This window comes from Balaenoptera musculus, chromosome 7, assembly GCF_009873245.2.
Source record: "Balaenoptera musculus isolate JJ_BM4_2016_0621 chromosome 7, mBalMus1.pri.v3, whole genome shotgun sequence".
Lineage (NCBI taxonomy): Eukaryota > Metazoa > Chordata > Mammalia > Artiodactyla > Balaenopteridae > Balaenoptera > Balaenoptera musculus.
Window position 1 is genome coordinate 102,399,047 of NC_045791.1, and position 23,856 is coordinate 102,422,902.

The 23,856-nt window shown below is 39.4% G+C and overlaps 1 protein-coding gene across 2 annotated transcripts in view; it reads right to left on the reverse strand.

Moving 5' to 3' along the window:
• Window positions 1-15,078: 15,078 nt before the first annotated feature.
• The window catches only part of LOC118897683 (SPHK1 interactor, AKAP domain containing), a 152,000-nt gene continuing 143,222 nt past the window's right edge, over window positions 15,079-23,856 (reverse strand). For both annotated transcript variants that reach the window (XM_036856908.1, XM_036856907.1), the window contains one exon: window positions 15,079-16,952. In XM_036856908.1, the coding sequence (XP_036712803.1) occupies window positions 16,809-16,952 (144 nt within the window). In that variant the 3' untranslated portion in view covers window positions 15,079-16,808. The remainder of the gene's footprint in view (window positions 16,953-23,856) is intronic.

The following is a 23,856-nucleotide window of genomic DNA, read 5'->3' on the forward strand; positions in this document are numbered from 1 at the left end:
GGATGAAAGGCTCTTGGTGCTCCAGCCAGGCATCAGGGCTGTGCCTCTGAGGTGGGAGAGCCAACTTCAGGACACTGGTCCACAAGAGACCTCCTAGCTCCATGTAATACCAAATGGCGAAAATCTCTCAGAGATCTCCATCTCAACATCAAGACCCAGCTTCACTCAATGACCAGCAAGCTACAGTGCTGGACACCCTATGCCAAACAACTAGCAAGACAGGAACACAACCCCATCCATTAGCAGAGAGTCTGCCTAAAATCATAATAAGGCCACAGAAACCCCAAAACACACCACCAGACATGGACCTGCCCACCAGAAAGACAAGATCCAGCCTCATCCACCAGAACACAGGCACTAGTCCCCTCCACCAGGAAGCCTACACAACCCACTGAACCAACCTTAGCCACTGGGGACAGATACCAAAAACAACGGGAACTACGAACCTGCAGCCTGTGAAAAGGAGACCCCAAACACAGTAAGGTAAGCAAAATGAGAAGACAGAAAAACACACAGCAGATGAAGGAGCAGGGTCAAAACACACCAGACCTAACAAATGAAGAGGAAATAGTCTACCTGAAAAAGAATTCAGAATAATGATAGTAAGGATGATCCAAAATCTTGGAAATAGAATAGACAAAATGCAAGAAACATTTAACAAGGAGAAGAACTAAAGAGGAACCAAGCAACGATGAAAAACACAATAAATGAAATTAAAAATACTCTAGATGAGATCAATAGCAGAATAACTGAGGCAGAAGAACGGGTAAGTGCCCTGGAAGATAAAATAGTGGAAATAACTACTGCAGAGCAGATTAAGAAAAAAGAATGAAAAGAACTGAGGACAGTCTCAGAGACCTCTGGGACAACATTAAACGCACCAACATTCGAATTATAGGGGTTCCAGAAGAAGAAGAGAAAAAGAAAGGGACTGAGAAAATATTTGAAGAGATTATAGTTGAAAACTTCCCTAATATGGGAAAGGAACTAGTTAATCAAGTCCTGGAAGCACAGAGAGTCCCATACAGGATAAACCCAAGGAGAAACACGCCAAGGCACATATTAATCAAACTGTCAAAAATTAAATATAAGGAAAACATATTAAAGGCAGCAAGGGAAAAAAAACAAATAACACACAAGGGAATCCCCATAAGGTTAACATCTGATCTTTCAGCAGAAACTCTGCAAGCCAGAAGGGAGTGGCAGGATATACTTAAAGTGATGAAGGAGAAAAACCTACAACCAAGATTACTCTACCCAGCAAGGATCTCATTCAGATGTGATGGAGAAATTAAAACCTTTACAGACAAGCAAAAGCTGAGAGAGTGCAGCACCACCAAACCAGCTTTACAACAAATGCTAAAGGAACTTCTCTAGGCAAGAAACACAAGAGAAGGAAAACACCTACAATAACAAACCCAAAACATTTAAGAAAATGGGAATAGGAACATACATATCGATAATTACCTTGAATGTAAATGGATTAAATGCTCCCACCAAAAGACACAGGCTGGCTGAATGGATACAAAAACAAGACCCATATATATGCTGTCTACAAGAGACCCACTTCAGACCTAGAGACACATACAGACTGAAAGTGAGGGGATGGAAAAAGATATTCCATGCAAATGGAAATCAAAAGAAAGCTGGAGTAGCAATTCTCATATCAGACAAAATAGACTTTAAAATAAAGACTATTACAAGAGACAAAGAAGGACACTATATAATGATCAAGGGATCGATCCAAGAGGAAGGTATAACAATTGTAAATATTTATGCACCCAACATAGGAGCACCTCAATAGATAAGGCAAATACTAACAGCCATAAAAGGGGAAACCGACAGCAACACAATCATAGTAGGGGACTTTAACACCCCACTTTCACCAATGGACAGATCATCCAAAATGAAAATAAATAAGGAAACACAAGCTTTAAATGATACATTAAACAAGATGGACTTAATTGATATTTATAGGACATTCCACCCAAAAACAACAGAATACACATTTTTCTCAAGTGCTCATGGAACATTCTCCAGGATAGATCATATCTTGGGTCACAAATCAAGCCTTGGTAAATTTAAGAAAATTGAAATAGTATCAAGTATCTTTTCCGACAACAACGCTATGAGACTAGATATCAATTACAGGAAAAGATGTGTAAAAAATACAAACACATGGAGGCTACACAATACACTACTTAATAACGAAGTGATCACTGAAGAAATCAAAGGGGACATCAAAAAATACCTAGAAACAAATGACAATGGAGATACGACGTCCCAAAACCTATGGGACGCAGCAAAAGCAGTGCTAAGAGGGAAGTTTATAGCAATACAAGCCTACCTCAAGAAACAGGAAACATCTCGAATAAACAACCTAACCTTGCACCTAAAGCAATTAGAGAAAGAAGAACAAAAAAACCCCAAAGCCAGCAGAAGGAAAGAAATTATAAAGATCAGGTCAGAAATAAATGAAAAAGAAATGAAGGAAACAATAGCAAAAATCAATGAAACTAAAAGCTGGTTCTTTGAGAAGATAAACAAATTGATAAACCATTAGCCAGACTCATCAAGAGAAAAAGGGAGAAGACTCAGATCAATAGAATTAGAAATGAAAAAGGAGAAGTAACCACTGACACTGCAGAAATACAAAAGATCATGAGAGATTACTACAAGCAACTCTATGCCAATAAAATGGACAACCTGGAAGAAATGGACAGATTCTTAGAAATGCACAAACTGCCGAGACTGAACCAGGAAGAAATAGAAAATATGAACAGACCAATCACAAGCACTGAAATTGAAACTGTGATTAAAAACCTTCCAACAAACAAAAGCCCAGGACCAGATGGCTTCACAGGTGAATTCTATCAAACATTTAGAGAAGAGCTAACACCTATCCTTCTCAAACTCTTCCAAAATATTGCAGAGGGAGGAACACTCCCAAACTCATTCTACGAGGCCACCATCACCCTGATACCAAAACCAGACAAGATGTCACAAAGAAAGAAAACTACAGGCCAATATCACTGATGAACATAGATGCAAAAATCCTCAACAAAATACTAGCAAACAGAATCCAACAGCACATTAAAAGGATCATACACCATGATCAAGTGGGGTTTATCCCAGGAATGCAAGGATTCTTCAATATACGCAAATCAATCAATGTGATACACCATATTAACAAATTGAAGGAGAAAAACCATATGATCATCTCAATAGATGCAGAGAAAGCTTTCGACAAAATTCAACACCCATTTATGATAAAAGCCCTGCAGAAAGTAGGCATAAAGGGAACTTTCCTCAACATAATAAAGGCCATATATGACAAACCCACAGCCAACATTGTCCTCAATGGTGAAAAACTGAAACCATTTCCACTAAGATCAGGAACAAGACAAGGTTGCCCAGTCTCACCACTATTATTCAACATAGTTTTGGAAGTGTTAGCCACAGCAATCAGAGAAGACAAAGAAATAAAAGGAATCCAAATCGGAAAAGAAGTAAAGCTGTCACTATTTGCAGATGACATGATACTATACATAGAGAATCCTAAAGATGCTACCAGAAAACTCCTAGAGCTAATCAATGAATTTGGTAAAGTAGCAGGATACAAAATTAATGCACAGAAATCTCTTGCATTTCTATACACTAATGACGAAAAATCTGAAAGTGAAATTAAGAAAACACTCCCGTTTACCATTGCAACAAAAAGAATAAAATATCTAGGAATAAACCTACCTAAGGAGACAAAAGACCTGTATGCAGAAAATTATAAGACACTGATGAAAGAAATTAAAGATGATACAAATAGATGGAGAGATATACCATGTTCCTGGATTGGAAGAATCAACATTGTGAAAATGACTCTACTACCCAAAGCAATCTACAGATTCAATGCAATCCCTATCAAACTACCACTGGCATTTTTCACAGAACTAGAACAAAAAATTTCACAATTTGTATGGAAACACAAAAGACCCCGAATAGCCAAAGCAATCTTGAGAACGAAAAATGGAGCTGGAGGAATCAGGCTCCCTGACTTCAGACTATATTACAAAGCTTCAGTAATCAAGACAGTTTGGTACTGGCACAAAAACAGAAATATAGATCAATGGAACAGGATAGAAAGCCCAGAGATAAACCCACACACATATTGTCACCTTATCTTTGATAAAGGAGGCAAGCATATACAGTGGAGAAAAGACAGCCTCTTCAATAAGTGGTGCTGGGAAAATTGGACAGGTACATGTAAAAGTATGAAATTAGAACACTCCCTAAACCATGCACAAAAATAAACTCAAAATGGATTAAAGACCTAAGTGTAAGGGCAGACACTATCAAACTCTTAGAGGAAAACATAGGCAGAACACTCTATGACATACATCACAGCAAGATTCTTTTTGACCCAGCTCCCAGAGAAATGGAAATAAGAACACAAATAAACAAATGGGACCTAATGAAACTTAAAAGCTTTTGCACAGCAAAGGAAACCATAAACAAGACCAAAAGACAACCATCAGAATGGGAGAAAATGTTTGCAAATGAAGCAACTGACAAAGGATTAATCTCCAAGATTTACAAGCAGCTCATGCAGCTCAATAACAAAAAAACCAACAACCCAATCCAAAAATGGGCAGAAGACCTAAATAGACATTTCTCCAAAGAAGATATACAGATGGCCTACAGACACATGAAAGAATGCTCAACATCATTAATCATTAGAGAAATGCAAATCAAAACTACAATGAGATATCATCTCACACCGGTCAGGACGGCCATCATCAAAAAATCTAGAAACAATAAATGCTGGAGAGGGTGTGGAGGAAAGGGAACACTCTTGCACTGTTGGTGGGAATGTAAATTGATACAGCCACTATGGAGAACAGTATGGAGGTTCCTTAAAAAACTACAAATAGAACTACCATACGACCCAGCAATCCCACTACTGGGCATATACCCTGAGAAAACCATAGGTCAAAAAGAATCATGTACCAAAATGTTCATTGCAGCTCTATTTACAATAGCCAGGACATGGAAGCAACCTAAATGTCCATCGACAGATGAATGGATAAAGAAGATGTGGCACATATATACAATGGAATATTACTCAGCCATAAAAAGAAATGAAATGGAGGTATTTGTAATGAGGTGGATGGAATTAGAGTCTGTCATACAGAGTGAAGTAAGTCAGAAAGAGAAAAACAAATACAGTATGCTAACACATATATACGGAATCTAAGGAAAAAAAAAAAAAGGCCATGAAGAACCTAGTGGCAAGACGGGAATAAAGACACAGACCTACTAGAGAATGGACTTGAGGATATGGGGAGGGGGTGGGGTGAGATGTGACAGGGTGAGAGAGTGGCATGGACATATATACACTACCAAATGTAAAATAGATAGCTAGTGGGAAGCAGCTGCATAGCACAGGGAGATCAGCTTGGTGCTCTGTGACCACCTAGAGGGGTGGGATACGGAGGGTGGGAGGGAGGGAGACGAAGAGGGAAGAGATATGGGAACATATGTATATGTATAACTGATTCACTTTGTTATAAAGCAGAAACTAACACACCATTGTAAAGCAATTATACTCAAATAAAGATGTTAAAAAAAAAAAGTTATCCTAATTATTTCTGGGAGTCCCTGGAAGTGCTTCTTGCCAGCTGAATTTACTCATGGTGTTTTGTTCTGGACTGCCTTGGATATGTCCTTGAACTTGAGGGGAACCATCTACTCTGCAAATCTGCCTACTTGGTACCAATTAGTGAGGACAGGTCACAGGTTGGTTTCCCAGAGCTTCCAAAGCTGCGAGGCCTGATGATGACAAATAGCCTTCTGCTTATATCCCCACGCCTCCCATAGTTCCCTGTGAAAACAGTTCCTTCAACTTTAATCTGCAGACTCGCCCTCCACAGGCTTAGACATCTGATCGTGGGGCTTAGTGTGCGGACAGATATCATACTACTCTCTGTTCTCTTTCTCAGTCCAACTCATAAACCTCTTATTTCTTGCAGATCATCTTTACTGAAATCAGAGTACTGCTGAGAGGACTACTGCATCAGGTACTGTCGAACATGCCCCAATTTCTCCAGTACATGTATATCTAATATATTATAGAGGAAAGGTTCAAACATGTTTGATTTTGGCAGCTTCTTGTTTAAAGAATACATTTGGAATGTTCAATTATGAGTTTTAATCTTCCCAACTCCCACTCAATATTCCTATCCAGCTTTACGCATGTTATGTAACTTTTTTCTGTTAAAATTTTAGCGTCTCCATCATCTGGAAACTTGTTAAAATGTAAAATTCTGGTCCTCACCCTAGGCCTACTGAATCAGAATCTGCATTCCTGTTGAAAATCCCACCATTTAAGAAGGTACCAGATGAGTTGTAGGTGTCTTAAAGTTTGAGAATTCTGACCTCTCTTAGTCTACCATCCCCTGAATTTATGATTTAGGTAATGGTGAGCTGGGTAGTTTGAACAAAACCACCACTGAAATAAATAAAAAGAACTGGATAAGATACAAAGTGAACTTAAGGCAGTCTGGACTGAAAGACTTAGAAGTCTGACAGAGCAAGAAACAAATGCTTAGTGAACAAGCTAGAAAAATGGAAAAATAAAAACAAATAAGCCCATTTATCCTGATACATCTAGAGTAGTTAGACCTTAATAGTCAATCAACCCTTGATTAACTCTCTAGGCTCAGTTGTATTTCAACCCCTAAGTCAACCACTGGTTCCGATGAAATATAAAGCAGTGATTGGTTTAGCCTAGGTCATATGCCAACCCCTGGAGGCTGGGCAGGTATTAGTTTCCCTTTAAACAAGCAGATACAAGGATGGAAATTGGGAGTCAGTGGCATGGGAAAAATAGATGCTAGAAGATCCACTATCAAGAATCCATGATGGGAGAATGTATGTTCCAAACAGAGAAAACAGCTGGTGTAAGGTTCTCTAAGACCATGGATCACTTGTGGAGTAAAGGAAAGGAACTGTTATGGCTGGAGTAAGTAGTGTTTGAAAATCTGTGCCCACAAAACCACAGGAACCAGACCATAGCTGTATCACACTGAAGGATGATTACATAACTGATTCATTATCAACTTTCTTTCAAAATAAAACAGAAACCTGTATTTTCATGGAGCTGAGATATGAGACTTGGAAAATATAGGGAATAGGAGAGTATAAATGCAGAAATATTACATAAAAATTTCATTAAAAAAACACTTATGCTCTCCAAAATCTTAGCAACTGTACTTCAAGCTAAAGTTGACTACCCTCAATTATGGGTTCTATTCATGGACCCATGGACTTGACACTTGAAAGCTTCCCCTGAGAATCACCTGTCAAAGTATAATTTGCCCAGCTGAAAACTAGATTTATAAATACTTTAGCCTGTTTTAACTCTGTCTCAGCAGACTTATATGTCATTTTCAAGCAGGCATCAATTTGTGTGAGCTTTGCGAAACAAAATCAAGGATTCAGGAATTACATTGACACTGTACCTTGGATAGCGCCTTGCTGCTTACAAAGCATGTTTGCGAGTGTTGTCAAATTGAATATTTACAACAACCTTGTAATGAATGTATATTGATGCTCATTTTATAGACAAATAAACTGAGGCTCAGAAAGGTTAGTGATTTTCCCAAATATACACAGATGATCAGTGGCAAATGAGTCTCAAGGCTAGACTCCCTTATTCCAAATCCAGCACTCCGTTGGCTGTTGCCCTTTCCTATCATGAATAAAGCAGGCATTACCAGAAGCTTGTCACTTATTAAAGTATGACTTGAATCACAGAATCCATATCTTGCTTTAAGTAACTGGAATTTCAGCAATAATTTGCCTCTAATCAGAATACTAGGATAATAGAAAATACAAGTAACCTACTTTCAGAACAAATGCACATAAAACACCACCTTGCTTCAATGGATCCTACGTCTTAGTTGTACATTCAAGACCTTCCAAATTTTGGCTCCAACCACTTCCAAATCATAAGTACTCCATTCACCCATCTCTGTGTCCTATATTTTCTTGGCTTTGAGACCGCATCCCATTGCGTACTCTCTTCCTTTTGCTTAAAATTATTTTCCCAACACCACTTCCATTTCTGCTTTTCCAAATCTGATCTGGGATTTAAGGCACAGGCCACATGGAACCTCAAAGTCATTATTCTCCAGCTGAACCCTCAAGCTATCTCACTGTAACTCTATGCCTATCCAATGCTATCTCTCTTTCTCAAAATGTGTGTGTGAGTGTGGTGATAGAAAGGCAGATGGGAGCATCAAAGTTCTCTGAAGTTGTATTAGTCAGCTTGGGCTGTTGTACCAGAATACCATAGCCTGTGGGGCTTAAACAACAAATATTTGTTTCTCACAATTCTGGAGGCTGAAAGTCTGATATCAAGGCACCAGTAGGTCTGATGTCTGGTGAGAGGTGCTCCCTGGTTGGCAGATGGCCATCTTCTTGTTATATCTTCACATGGTTGAGTGCAGAGAGAGAGATTCTCTCTCTCATGTCTCCGTTATAAAGACACTAATCCCATTCATGAAGGATTCATCCTCACGACCCAATTAGCTACCAAAGGCCCTGCTTCCAAGTACCATCACATTGGGGATTTAGGCTTCAACACATGAATTTTGGGAGGACAAATATTCAGTCTGTAGCATTTTGCCTCTAGCGTCCCCAAATTTATGTCCTTTTCTCATGAAAAAGATACCCATTCCATCCCAATAGACTCAGAAGTCTTAACTCATTTCAGCATCAACTTTGAAGTCAAAAGACTAATATCTCATCTAAATATCATCTAAATCAGATATGAATGAGACTTGAGGTAAGATTCATCCTGAGGCATAATTCCTCTCCAGCTGTGAACCTGTGAAACCAGACAAGTTGTATGGTTCTAAAACACAATGTTGGGACCTGTATAGTATAGACCTTTCTGTTCCAAAAGGTAGAAATAAAAAAGAAGGAAGGCGTGATGGGTCCCAAGCAAGGTCAACACCTAACAAGGCAAACTCCATGATATATTAAGGCTCAAGAATGGTCCTCTTTGGCTTGATGCTCTGCCTTCTGGACCCACTGGATCATGTAACCTGGGCAGTCACACAGGCCTCACACTTAGAAAGGACTTGCACTTGGTTTAAGGCTCTGCTCTTGCAATCTTGAAATTTTTAACGATTTTTGAACAAGGGGCCCTACATTTTCATTTTGCACTGAGGCTTGCATATTATGTAGCTCGTCCTGCTTCTTTGGTTTTAATTATCCCAACAAGTTGGTGGAAGGGAGGGAGAAGGAAAGGAACAGTCATCTCCTACTTAACTGGCCAATTTTGAAATCCTGTCTCTAGAGATGAGAAGAATTGTTCTCTAGAAATGAGAAGAACGTGGCTTCAGAGCTGTATTCCTGAAGCCACTTCAGCTACCCCGCTTTGCTCTTGGCTGCATGACTGATGGGTCATCAGCCTGTGCTTTTTACCATGTCCCCCTTGTGGGGAGGGTATTTTTCCTTCCCTTTCCTTGAAATCACGGGAGGGGGCAGCAAGATTAACCAAGATCACCCTGTAAGGAAGGGATTCTGATTTACTTACTTTGGATTGGCTGCCTGTTTGGAAAGCTGACTAGATGATTTTACCCTAAGCACATCTGAGTGAAGAAGAAAATTCCAGAAAAGGCTCAGCTTAGATGAGAGAGGAAAAGGAACAGCCTCAGTGCAGATAAGACTCTTACTGTTCAGCGTGATGAGTTCGCCTAAGTTTATTGCAGACATAGTGGTAGGTGACTGTGCTTGAGCTGTTTTGATGGTGCCCTTCCCATGGGGTTGTCTATTGGGTAAGAGGTATTGGGAACCAGGAGCAAGAGGCTTGGATGGGGGCCGGGAAGAGAGAGAGAGAGAGAGAGAGACCACATGGGGGAAGGCCACTGGCTTCAGGGAGAAAAGGTAAAGCTGAAATTATAGTTGTGTCTTCTATTCAGAGGCATATTCACAGTGACCCCACAGGGCTCTCCAAAACACTCACACATGTATCCCATGGGGACAGGAGATGTTTGCGTTCCTGCCCCAAAAAGGATATTATCAATAGGGTGATATTAACTAGAGAAACAATCATAGTCAACAGAGAGTTGCAGTTGAACTTCCAGACAAAGAGAGAAACATTTACCCTGCTTCCTTTCCATCCCCCAGTGCCCAGCATTGGCAAAGACAGAACCAGAAAAAGTAGGGGAGGAAGAACAAAAAAAATAGCAGACACTGTCCCTTTTCTAAATTCAAGCTCCTCAGGCCAAAGCCTAGCTGGTGCTTAGCAGAAGGGAATAAGAGCTTTAAATCACACACAAGAGCCAGGCTACAAATTGGATTAGAGTGGCTGGAGATTTTAGTAATGAGAGAGAACAGAAACTGTGGGATCTGCCCTAGATTCGTAATAGGATGGCAAAAAGATATTTGACAAAACACAGTTGGCCTAGTTGTTGAAGAAACTTAAAAATGCATCATGTTTTTGTTTGCCTCATGTAATTCAGATTGTTTAATAAACCATTTACATTGGCAAGTTGGCTCCCAGAAGCAGCCAGGGAAATGCTTTCCTGTTCAATTTTTCTTGGGAGCTGGAGAAAGATAGAGAGAGAGAGACAGAGAGAGAGAGAGAGAGAAAGAGAACCCTCTATACAATTGCTTCCCTTCGGTTTGGGCAGTTTAGGTCCCAAATCTAGCCTTGAACTGATAAGGATTCTAATAAGGGAAGGCTGGCCCCAATGGGCTTAGTCCAGCTTGCATTCATCCAAGCCCTGGGATAGAATGTGGAGGAACATGAATTCCTGCGTATAATCAGGTAACAAGGAGAGGGGTGCTGCTGAATAGGCCACCAAAACTCTCCACTACATTGGGGCCACCATATGTGATGATCATCTGCTTCCATTTGGCGATGACCCCGGTTGCCCTGGGCAGTGTGGACCAATTTCCTTTGGGCTGCTCCATGCCAAGGATCTCCTCCATTCCTCACAGTCAGTGGAAGTTGCTCATGCCCAGATAAGGAAAGGACAGGTGTCACTTCCAGCATGTAATTGGTGACCAATAGGACTGTATGCTGCGGTCACTTAGTCATCCTTACCCTTCTCCCCATGGCCTGCCTTAAGAGAGATTCCTCTAACTCCCAGACCCATCATGAGTCAGCCTTGGCATCTGTTTCTTTGAAAACACTCTTATTTATTTTTTTCTTTTTTCTTGCCATCTTCCGGAGTCAAGCTCTAAAAACAGAATTAAAAATTCATCTCCCAGTGTGTCTCTGTGATGTTCATTCTTCCCATGCTGAAAATTTGGCTGGCACACAATTCCTCTGGGCTCCATTGAACAATTCTGCTCTTTAGTTCACTAACTTTTATTTTGAGCAGATGAATGGTATGGCATTATTGGTTGAGAATGTTTAATATAACATTTTAAAAATGCTTCTGAAAGCATTGTGAGAGAAGCCAAATACTTTTTTTTTCTTTTTGGTGATTTAAGAAGAAAATTTTATTGCCATTTTAAACTTTTGGAAAACATCTTATAACCTGGTATTTTTCCAGATTGAGGACATCTTTACATTTTGCGGTTAAATGATGTCTTTACCTGGAGGAAGCTTGTGTGAATGATCTAGAAGTACAGTCTCCTTGCATGGGGTACTCTAAATAGTTAACCCAGATTCTTGAATAGTCATCAACTCCACTTTCCCAGCCTTAACTTCTGTCAATGTCAAGTAAGTAACACGGAGTTTTGTTCATTTGTTCTCTCTTTATTTGGGGGGCATAATGGTAGCTGAGAAAATATATGATTGAACCAGTAAAGGATGACTTGTGGTTTGTGACTCTGCTGCTTTTTCCCTCTACCTTGTCTATCTTTTGACCTTTCTCACTTCTCATGCCTCCAGTTTATGCCAATTTAAAACCTTGCAGCAGAAGTTGAGTGCAGGCTCTGGAGTTAATCTGACTGGGATGAATCCTGCTCTACCCGTTTCTAGTTCTGTGACATTCAACAAGCTACTTCTTCTTGCCATGTTCCAGATTCTTCAATAACGAAATGATAATAACAATACCTACTTCATAGGGCTGTTGAGGAGCTTAAATAAGTTAATATATGTAGAGCACTTAACGTGTGTCTGGCACATGGAGCAAATGCTCAGTAAATTTTAGTTGCTATTTTTCTTATTATCCTTTGCTACCTTGATTAGGTCCCCTCACACCTCTGAATCTCAATTTTCTCACCTGCAAAATTAGGGCCATAATTTTTTTCCATGCTCAAATGATTTACATGGACCTGAACAAGAAACAGAGAGGGAGTAGTCATTAGTAAAATGTTGGAGAATTAACACCGGGGAGCTTAATGCCAAGGCTGCCCTCTGTTTCGAGAATCGTAAGTTGAGGCTCAGACTTCAGTCAGATGCTAGTGGATGTCTATCCTCCAACTCAAGGGCTTACCCAGACCTCCAATGTTGAGTCTGGAAAATTTATTTCCTCCCAAGGATAAATTCATTTATTTTTAAATGTTATTTATTTAGTCAGGGAGTTCTGAGGATGACGGTATTGCCCTTGACATTCTAAAAGACGAGGCTCCATGCCTCAGGCAACGGTGTGCTCAGGAGTCATCCGCCCATGGGCTCCTGAAGGGCAAGTAAATACAACATGTCGGGGGGAGGGGGTTGGGGGGGAGCATCAAGAGTTGGAGACAGGTCAGAAAACGTCAGGGTGGAATGTATTGAGATCTTCGTTGAAAGTGGAAAAATACATAGTCTGAGAAACATGGGGGTGAGAGGAAAAACTGCCCAAAGAATAGGGATATATTGGCTCCCGTCAGACTTCTGCTCTTTTTTAAAAAAAATTTTTATTTAAAAAATTTTTGTTGAAATAGAGTTGATTTACAATGTTGTGTTAGATTCAGGCATACAGCAAAGTGATTCAGTTATACATATATATGTATATATATATATTCTTGTTAATTCTTTTTAATTTTTTAAATTTAATTTTATTTAAAAAAATTTTTTTTGGCTGTGCCGCCCGGCTTGTGAGATTTTAGTTCCCCAACCAGGGATCGAACCCGGACCCTCAGCAGTGAGAACGCAGAGTCCTAACCACTGGACCTCCAGGGAATTCCCTATATATTCTTTTCAGATTCTTTTCCATTATAGGTTATTGCAAGGTAGTTCCCTGTGCTATACAGTAGATCCTTGTTGGTCATCTATTTTATATATGGTAGTGGTATATGTTAATCCCAAACTCCTAATTTATCTCTCCTCCCCTCCCACCACCATGCTATCCCCTTTGGTAACCATAAGTTTGTTTTCTGTGTCTGCGAGTCTATTTCTGTTTTGTAAATAATTCTGCTCTTTGGAGTAAAGTTAACTCTTCAACCCTGTTCTCACCGTCGCCCACTAGAGGCATTTGTCAACGTTGTGATGGTGACAGGCTAGCTGAGTCTCTCTCAGTTGCTGAAGTGTAGACAACAGCTGACTTTGTCACAACCCCCTTACTTAGTACAAAAATTACGTGTTCATATTGATCAGTGAATAAATAAATGGTGAGGGAACATTTCAAGTGATAATATTGAACTTCTTTAAAAACTTGCAAATTTACCTAAAGAGGAACTGGGAACCTCTGGGGTTAGGCATGATCTAAACGGATACTTTCCATCACTCTTTAACTCCCACTCTGCTTTTTAATTATGTTTTCCTGGCACTTTTCACTGATGTTATATGCTCAATTAAATTTATTTTATATACTTTTTAAAAAAAATTTTTTTCTTTTTTTAAAATTTTTGGCTGCTTTGGGTCTTTGTTGCTGTGCGCCGGCTTTCTCTAGTTGCGGCGAGCGGGAGCTACTCTTTGTTGCGGTGCACGGGCTTCTCATTGTGGTGGCTTCTCTTGTTGCAGAGCACTGGCTCTAGGGTGCACGGGCTTCAGTAGCTGTGGTGCGTGGGCTTCAGTAGTTGTGGCATGAGGGCTCAGTAGTTGTGGCTCACAGGCTCTAGAGCACAGGCTCAGTAGTTGTGGTGCACAGGCTTAGTTGCTCCGCAGCATGTGGGATCTTCCCGGACCAGGGATCGAACCCATGTCCCCTGCATTGGCAGGGGGATTCTTAACCACTGTGCCACCAGGGAAGTCCCAATATATACTGTATTTTTATTATGGCTTGTCATCTGTAATCCTTGCTAGAATGGAAATTCTAAAATGCCAAGGAACTAGTCTTTCTCTGTTGCATTTCCTTGTGTCATGTCCAGTCCCAAATAAATGTTTGTGGAATGAACATCTATCAGAATGCTTCCCACTAGCTATCTATTTTACATTTGGTAGTGTATATATGTCCATGCCACTGTCTCACTTCGTGCCAGCTTACCCTTCCCCCTCCCCATGTCCTCAAGTCCATTCTCTGTGTCTGTGTCTTTATTCCTGTCCTGCCCCTAGGTTCTTAAGAACCTTTTTTTTTTTTTTAGATTCCATATATATGTGTTAGCATACGGTATTTGTTTTTCTCCTTCTGACTTACTTCACTCTTTCTGACAGACTCTAGGTCCATCCACCTCAGTACAAATAACTCAATTTAATTTCTTTTTATGGCTGAGTAATATCCCATTGTATATATGTGCCACATCTTCTTTATCCATTCATCTGTCGACGGACACTTAGGTTGCTTCCATGTCCTGGCTATTGTAAATAGTGCTGCAGTGAACATTGTGGTACATGACTCTTTTTGAATTATGGTTTTCTCAAGGTATATGCCCTGTAGTGGGATTTCTGGGTCGTATGGTAGTTCTATTTTTACTTTTTAAAGGAACCTCCATACGGTTCTCCATAGTGGCTGTATCAATTTACATTCTCACCAACAGTGCAAGAGGGTTCCCTTTTCTCCACACCCTCTCCAGCATTTATTGTTTCTAGATTTTTTGATGATGGCCATTCAAAGAATATTTTCTTATTCAAAAATTGAAAGTGGAACTGTAACACTTGTCTAAGGGATAAATCTACCTTCACCCAATTACACTGTGACTATTTTTTTCTATGAGGCGCTTAAGCTCTTGGAGAAAAAATGATCAACCATTTGACAACAAAAATTTATTGATTAGTTTGCAACATTAGGTACAACAAATATAATTTCATCACATGATTACAATTCAGTATTTGTGCTTTGTAGGATAAGTAAACATTCAGTTGAACACAACAAAAATCTACACACAATATTCTGGGGTTGTGTAAAAAATAAACATATCCTTTTCCATTTAGTACCATGAAGAACTTTCAGTTTGAGATGGTGGATAAATGTTAAAATTTGACATTTGTTTAATGTGTCAAATTAAACATACAACCTAAATTTGGACTATTTTTAATAATAAATGCCTAAACAGTCCTGGAAAGGATTCCTGGGGTGGGTGGTATGGAGGAAGTAGAGCTTCCAATGAAGCTTTCTTGACATTTCAAGAAATGTCAATTTCTTGTCAATGTGGATGACACACAAGGCCAGCACTGATGGTGTGGGGTCTTGTTCACATTTAAAATTACTTCACAAGCTTAAAAATAGTGTAAGAGCATAGTATCTCAGGAAATCTTTAATAAACACTTTCTTTGATCAAGAAAATAAAAGCCAGTCTAGCTCATTCAGTTGAAGGGAAAGAAGACTTACTGGGGAGAAGTTAGATACCTTTATTTTTCAAAAGAGTAAATCCCTGTTTTTAAAATACTTAAATGTGATAATATTTTATTTTTCTCAAATTAAATGCTAGTATCCTTAAATCAGGAAGTTTATGATCCTAACTGGTTATGTCAAATCCTGCATCCATCATTATAAATGTCATAAGACTAACAAGTCTGCCATATGGGTACTCTTATAATGAAACCACAGAGCTCAAGAGTCAATATACGACTTAAGACAATAATCTCTTCATATTTTATGAACCTCTAAGGCTAACTCAATATATTATTTAAGATAACAATCTCTTCATAATTTACAATAAAAATAAAATGAAAGTTTATATTTTATATAATTTAATATACAAGCAGATTTTATCTCAAAAGATGCTCTTTTGTAAGAAAGCTTCTTCCTTTTGGGTAAGAGTTCTGTAATCATTTTACTCATGTAATATATAGAAGGAAACAAAACAATCTTTGATCTTTCTCTCTCTCAGCTGAACACCAATAGTTTTCTGATTAGCTAGGAACCCAGATATTGTTGGGAGATGTGGAATATTTATCAGTGGGCTGTAGTGGATAAATGAAATCACCTGGTAGAGGACATTGATATACTCTTGTATTTCTGTTAATAACCACTGATAACGGTCTGAAACTGGAAAGCTTTTATATCAAAGTTTTGGAAATGTCTTGCCCATATCTTAAGTATTTACCTGGGCTGACAGACCCCTTAATCTGCTCAAAAAAGTAAAATAAACATTACAGCAGAGTTTATAAAATGATTTTGACCAGTGACTTTGTTTCCAGTTGATTCACATAATTGGAGACATTACATAACATTTTATATTATTAAAAATATGTAAGTGCAACTTTCCTGGAGTTTGGGCCTAGTTATAAGTTTTTCATTTGGCCCATTAACATTCTGTTTTTTCCAGCCATTCTAATACAAGCTCCTTTGAACTCACCCACCGGTTGTATTGATTTGTATAGACTGATATTTTGCTTTTCCTCAGATTTATTCTATGTGCAGCAGACTTGAACAGCAGATTTTTTCATAGCTCTGCTAATGTGATGTGATGTTTTGAGAAAGTTTAGCGCAAACCACTGTAATCTAAGCTGGAATGAAGGAAAGGGGTACTCTAAAGGCATCGCTGCCTTATCCCAGTTCCAAGAGCCAGTCAAAGAGACTCGGGGTCCCATCCTTCTGTTCCTCATGCATTTTGCAGTACTGAACAACTGCATGAAAGATATCTCCCACTTTCCAGGACTTCTGATGAACCAGCTGCATGACATCTAGAAACTAAAGTAAAGCACAGGGTTAGGCTCACATATCACAGAGGGTCCTCAAAGTTATCTCGTTCAACCACTCTTCCAAAGCCAATGGCTCTCCAGGTTATTTTTTAATATCTCTAGTGACAGCAGACTATATTCTAAGACAGTCTATTTTCTTTTTAGACAGTTCAGATTATTAGCGAGTTCTTTCAATTGAACTGAAATGTTCCTCACAGCAGTTGCCACACTTCGATTTTGGGAGACTACATGGAACTCTTCTTTCAACAGTCTATCTTTTAGATATTTGAAGAGTTTCTTCAGATCTGCTTTTCTCTGGGCTGGACTCTCTCTAACAGGCCTGTATAGCATGGTTCCTGGTCCCTTCTATCTGTGTCACAAATAATTTCTCATTGGATGTGTACATTTATGCCAAATAAATTGTGTTACACTTTTGGGTAGGGTTATTTGCTGGTTCCTCATTCCATCTTGAGAATTTCCCTCCCTCTTCATCAAGTTTTGAGAGACACTGGCTTTCCATTGGAACAGGAAAAGGAAAGATTGAGGAAACATCCTAGTTTCGTCACCTGGTTAATGGTATCAGCTTCAGTTGGCCACAACGTAGAAAGTTTATGACTACAGGTGAATTGTGGGTTGGAGCACTGGAAGGTGGGAAAAGCATTATAGATGGTTCCCTTTGTGAAACCGTGGGATGAAGTCTAGAATGAAGGCTTCTCAAACTCCTTAGTCAGATACGTATAAAGAAAAGTAATGATTATAAGAGCCAAAACCTGCAGGAAGTATTTACTTTAATGCATGTAATCTCATTTAATTCTGTCAACAACCCTGTAAAGCAGGAATTTAAAGATGAAAAATTGTGGGTTTGTGAGATGAAAAGTTGGCAGTAGGATGCATGGTCTTCTAACACTCCAGCCCAAAGCTCTTTCTACTATTGCACCCTATGCATTTTGGTCGTAGGAGAATAAGCCATTGATATTTATTTGGAACACTGGGAGAAAGGATAAGCTGGGAATCTGGTATCGTTTAATGAGGAAGAAAACCCTATTTGTTAAAAAAGATCAGGGCTGTGGTTTAGTTACTATTTCTTTAATGTTTCCTTCTAGAATTTCTTTCCTCTGCTCATTTCGCATTTGTTCAGACTTTCAAGATCAGCCAGAAAATGGAATGCTAATTTTTTTCTGGTCTTTTCCTCCCCCCTCTTCAGTTTGAATTTGCTAATTCATTTCAATTGCTGAGAAGTTGTCTTATAGAGAGCTACTATTAAATTATGTTTCTTCTCCCAGTTGTGATGGCACCAACTACTGCACAGTTACAGAAATCAGTGCTTTATTGTACTCACTCGCCTTGTGTTGTCTTAATCAGAATAAAGCAATTTTCTAGGCTGGAAAATAAAATGCTTAACTTTTAATACATGGAAACATAAACATCATCTAAAAGATGATGTAAAAAGGGAGACCAATGGGAAGCCGATGGCAACAGTATTACAGATAGTAAATCTCCCAGGAAAGGACATCATCTTAGCCACCTCTTTATATCTAGTGCTTGCACCTAATAGGGACTTAATAAATATTTGCAGAATGACAAAAGGAATGAACAACCAAATGTGAGTCAAATGCATCAAATGCATTCAAAATGATCAAGAAGACTATTTGAAATATGGAGTAACATCCAGAATCCTTGAAGATGAACCTTGTCTAAATATTCATTCTTGAGTTTTATATAATGTATTTGCACATATATAGTTAAAAATTAGCATGCACATCTTGGGGCTTCTTACTCAATAATTTTCTACTGATAGGATGCTCCAAAAAAATGATTGGGGTGCCATGGATCTAGGCAAATGCTGGGCAGAGCCTAGACTGGTGCAATGGTAGTGGGCAAGGAGGAGAGTCAAAGCTGTTCATAGGGCAGGTGTCTCATCACACTGTGCCTGGGAGTGGGTATGTATATTGTGGGGGTAAGGTGCCTAGGACCTTTCTTCATTGGTCACTGTAACAGCCATGGAAGGTTACTGCCAATCAGCTCCATCAGTCTCAGTGATAGAATTTCAGAGACTATTAGTTGTCTGGTTTCCCTCATAATTCTGCCTAGCTTTCTGTCTGTTAGATCTGAAATTTTAGAGAGCTTAATCCTTTAGGTTAAGGCTTTGCTCAAAACACAAATACCCTCAGAAAGGGGAACGTTACAGGTGGCTACTAGTAATTTACAGAGATGCGTTAAAAATAATTTTGTGAGCTGTTACTTGTTTCTTGGTGTGTATAAAAGATCCCAGGCATGTTTTCTATTGGACAAAGTGGTAAAAACATAAGGCCTCAGGGAAAGGGGGGAGAAAGGCTAGGATGTCTTTGCATGATTTGGTTAATCAACTTTTCCAGCTCTTACTGGAAGTCTAGAAATTAGGTGCTCCTAGTGGAGAAGACTTGAACATCAAGGTTCTGAGGTCTCACTGAGAGAGGCTCATAATTCATTGACTTCAAGATTTCCCTCCAGGGTCATCAGTGGTCTTAGGCCAGACTCATCCCTTGAAGGTATTTGCTCTTCCTTAACATGTCTTATAAAGAAGCAGTCAATATAAAGTACACAGAAATATAAACTTAGCCTTAGCACTTTTCTTTTTTCTTTCTATACACACTGGTTCACTGGGCCACCATCTTATTCCCAACTTTTATCTCTCAGGTATTGCTCTGAGAAAGAGTCAAAATTCTAGAGCCAATGCCAACATTGGTTAAACCTTTCCCAGAAGGCTGTCTGCTTCAGACCTTTCTGGAAGCCCAAGAGTAGCCACTTTCCATCTATTTGGGGCTTGGTGAAGCAGGGTCTCCCACTGTGGTGATGACCATAAGATGTTGTTGACTGGCCAAAGTTGTCAAAGTGCCCCATCACCTAGGCCACTCTGTCAGTAGTTTGTCGAATGGTCACACGCTAGAATCTGTCTCATGATTTCTAAATCCAGGCCAATATCCCAATAAAGCAACTTTTAAAAATGATCTGGCCCCACTAAATATAGCATGCTTTTAGGCCGTGATGACTTCATCTCAGACATCGAGACCTTGAACCATCTGTGGGGCTGATGAGCAGGGAAGGTCTTACACTTTCTTTTCTTCCTTCATTTAAAAAACATTCTAGACAAAAATGAAGCTAAGATTGTGAAGAAACCAGAAAAGGACATTTCCTCCTTATTACTACAGCCGTGAAAAACTGCATTCTATTTAGCAGCTGGTTCTAGATCTTTCACTGTGTCTGTCCATGTTTTTGACTTGGGAATTTCATAATCAGCTTTAGTGTGTCAGAGATCTGAGTTTTTCTTTCCAATGCACTGACATATAAAAATCAAAAATTTTCATTTCCTGCTATTTCACAATCAATAATTATTAGGTTCCCTTCCTATGCATCATAGTTGGCATTTCCTTGAACAAATGTTTCGCCTTAGGTAACTAGAAGAATTTCTATCCTGTGATGGTATATCATTGGTAGACTCGTTTGAAGAAAAGTATCACATGGTAGATGCCTTGTATATTCTCAGGTGCATTTACTAAATTAGATTAATTGTTTACCAAATCATATGGTGGAATCTATGGGAGTTGTTGCAAGTCGTATGGGTTTTTGAAAACATTCAACTTAGATTTCTGAAAGCAGATACCTTCTTTTGCACCAAGGTGAATTCCATTTCATTATGCACAAGTGAGCTGGTTTTTATATTGCTCCTGCAATTATGGCCTGTAGAGTCGTGATTCTCAGCCTTGGTTGTACCCTAGAACCCCCAGGGACCTCGAGAAAACCCCAAAGCCTGGGTTTCATGCCAAGAGGAGAGTCTGATTTAATTGGCTCATGCACTGGGGTCTAGGAAAGCTCCCCAGGTGATTCTAGCACACACTGAATTTGAGAACAATGACAAAATATTCAGTTCAAGGCAGACAATTTCTTACGTTCACAAATGAAGAGACAATGTCTGTTACAGACTGAATGTTTGTGTCACCCCCTTCCCCACTCCCATTCATACATGGAAGCCCTAAGACAAAAATATGATGGCATTAAGAGGTGGGGCCTTTGGGAAATAATTAGATTTAGATAAGGTCATGGGGATGGGGCTCCCATGGTGGGATTTATGCCGTTATAAGAAGAGGAAGAGATGCCAGAGCTCTCTCTCTGCTACATGAGGACACAGAGAGGAGGAAGCCTGTCACCAGGAAATGCATCTGCTGGCACCTTGATCTCAGACTTCCTAGCCTTCAGAACTGTGAGAAATAAATGTCTGCTGTTCAAGCCACTCTCCATGGTGTTTTGTTAGAGCAGCCTGAACTGACTAAGACAGTATCTAATTCTTCCTTATTTTTCCTTCCTTTGTCATATATTTTTTTCAAAACTGAGACTTAAAGTGTAGTATTTTGGGGAAAGTTAGGTTAACAGTAAATGCCATCAACATTTTCTCTCTCATTCTCTTCCCACTGCTTTGCATGTGGAAAAGAATAAGAAATTAAAGGCGAGACGACTCCTCTTCTGACTCCCACTTTCTTAGGAAGGTAAGTTTACATCTGTTTCCTCTTTGCACATTCTGTTCTATGCACTGCCTTCAAGAAAAGGAAGTAATTCTCAAAATGAGCTTAACGATGAGAAAGGCACCTGATGTATTGCGAAGTCAGTCATCAGCCCATTCTAGCTCACAGAAGCTCATTGAATTTAAACAGAAGTAAAAGAGCTAGAGAAAATAATGCTTTGGCTTCAAAAAAGCAGAACAATTAGCTAATTGATATCTATTTTTAAAAACAATTGCTCTCATGATCCCCCCCCCATCCCTGCTTTGAATTAAGTAGATTAAATTTGATTGATGTCAAGGTCATTGTGAATTAAATTCACAAACTGTTTTAGATTTTCCGGTGTTGGAATTCTCAGCAATCTTTCCTCTGGAATTTAGCATACTTTAAAGCCACCTCAAATTCTGCCACTCCTTCAAGATATTTCTTATGGAAGGGAGTCTCAAATTTTGGATTTCATTAGCATCACTGTACTTGAGCAAAGTTGTTAAAAATGCATATCTCTGGGCCCCACTCTTAGAAAGTGAGTTCCAAGAAGGGGTCTAGGAATATGAATTGTAAATAAGTGTCCCAGGTGATTCTGTGCATTTGGCTCATGGTCACAGGGTGAGAAGTACTGTTTCAGTGTGCTTGTCATTTTCCTCGTCCAGAATAAGCTCCCATCACTTTCACATTTGGTCTTTACAACCTGAGCCTCTTGGTTTACGTTCTCCCTACCTTGGGTCCTTCCTAGACTGGAATGTGAACTCCAAAAGGGTAGGATATTTTGTCTCTTTTGTTCCCTGTGTCCCCAGAGTCTAGAACAGTGGCTGGCATGTTGTACATATTCGATAAACTTTTCATGAATGTTCCGAATGTACGACATTCAAGTGGACTTGGAATTTTAATGATTAGACGGAACACTAAAAAAGAAAGCTTGAAAAGGTGTCATTTATCGGAGAGGAGTGACAGTACATTGGGCACCCAGAATGTTTGGAATTTGCCTTTTGAATAGAAATAAGGCTGGAGGTAGTTAGAAGCTGACATTAGGTGCCCTTCAACTCCAAGGCCAAGTTCACAGGCAGTGGTGGGAAGGATGAGCTGCTTCAGTATTCATTCATGACATCCTTTGCCATTTTAGCTCATGCTTGAGACCACCATCAAGGGAGATGTGTTGGCTAAATTAATTTATCCAAAAAATTCAGAATTTACACAAATAGGGACTCAGGGTATGTATCTGTGAATGGTGTTTCATACTCTAGTGACAGTGGGGGAATGTCATTGCTGAACTTAACAGAGACATTTCTTTAATCTTCTCCAAGCCGATGAGGAGCTAATGAGACACTGCTGCTCTCAAGTGACACAGCCTCCTCGGTAGGAAGCCACAATCTCTCTTCCACACCACTTGAAAATGGCGACTTAACTTCCTGGCTAATTTAAAAACAATCAGAATGAGGTCTTCAAATGCGTTATCGATAAAAGAAAGGATGTCAAAATTTTGCATAAGGGTTTGCTTTATTTCACCAGTTAGATCATAGAACTGGGCACAGGCAGTGCCCTTTTATGGAGAAGCCACTATGTGGAGAGAACCCTAACTGACTCGGAAAAAAACTGTTAGAAGATTCAGTCCATAAAATTACATTACTTGGAAATAACCTCCTTGAACTGATGCTAAATAGGAGTGAAACATCATTAATGTTTATCTTGATAACACTAGTGGAACATTTATATTCTCAGAAAAATAGCTATGAGCAAGGCAGTCATCCTCTATGAGAACTGAAAATCAGTGGGGATAAATAAATATCGTGTCAAAGCATCATGCACATAATTAAGGTGTTAATGACATATTCCTTGTCCTTTCATCTAAGGGGAATTTATGAGACATATATTCACATAGGGTGTTACATTGTTTCTTCAAAATGGTGGATTGTATAAAAATCTACTCCATTAAGAGACCATCTGAAAATGCACCAGGTAATGCTTTTATTCAGGGAGAGGCTCGAGATAAATTTGGAAACCAAACTGCCTTTCATTTTTCCAGGAAACTGAGAATGCACTCTGGCTGAGAATGTTCTTATTCTCCTCCCCATGGCAGGGGGTCTTGGGACTGTGTATGGCAGGAGGGAGGGGTCAAAAGTGAAGTGCTCTTTCACTGCATCCTTTGCACTAGGCAGGCTGGATGGTAAGGTGGAAGGAGAATTTATTAAATAGCAAACCACTCATCACCTTGCAAATAAAGGTATGCCAAGCATAGGATCGTATCTAGATTCAGAGAGTGTAGAACTGTAGGCAGTTCTAGGCCTGAAGAGAAATATGAATTACTGGCTGGAGAGAGAGGCTAAGTGGAAGAGGGCATGGAAAATAAACTAGGTCTCCTCGATTTTTTCAGTAACCAATTCCATT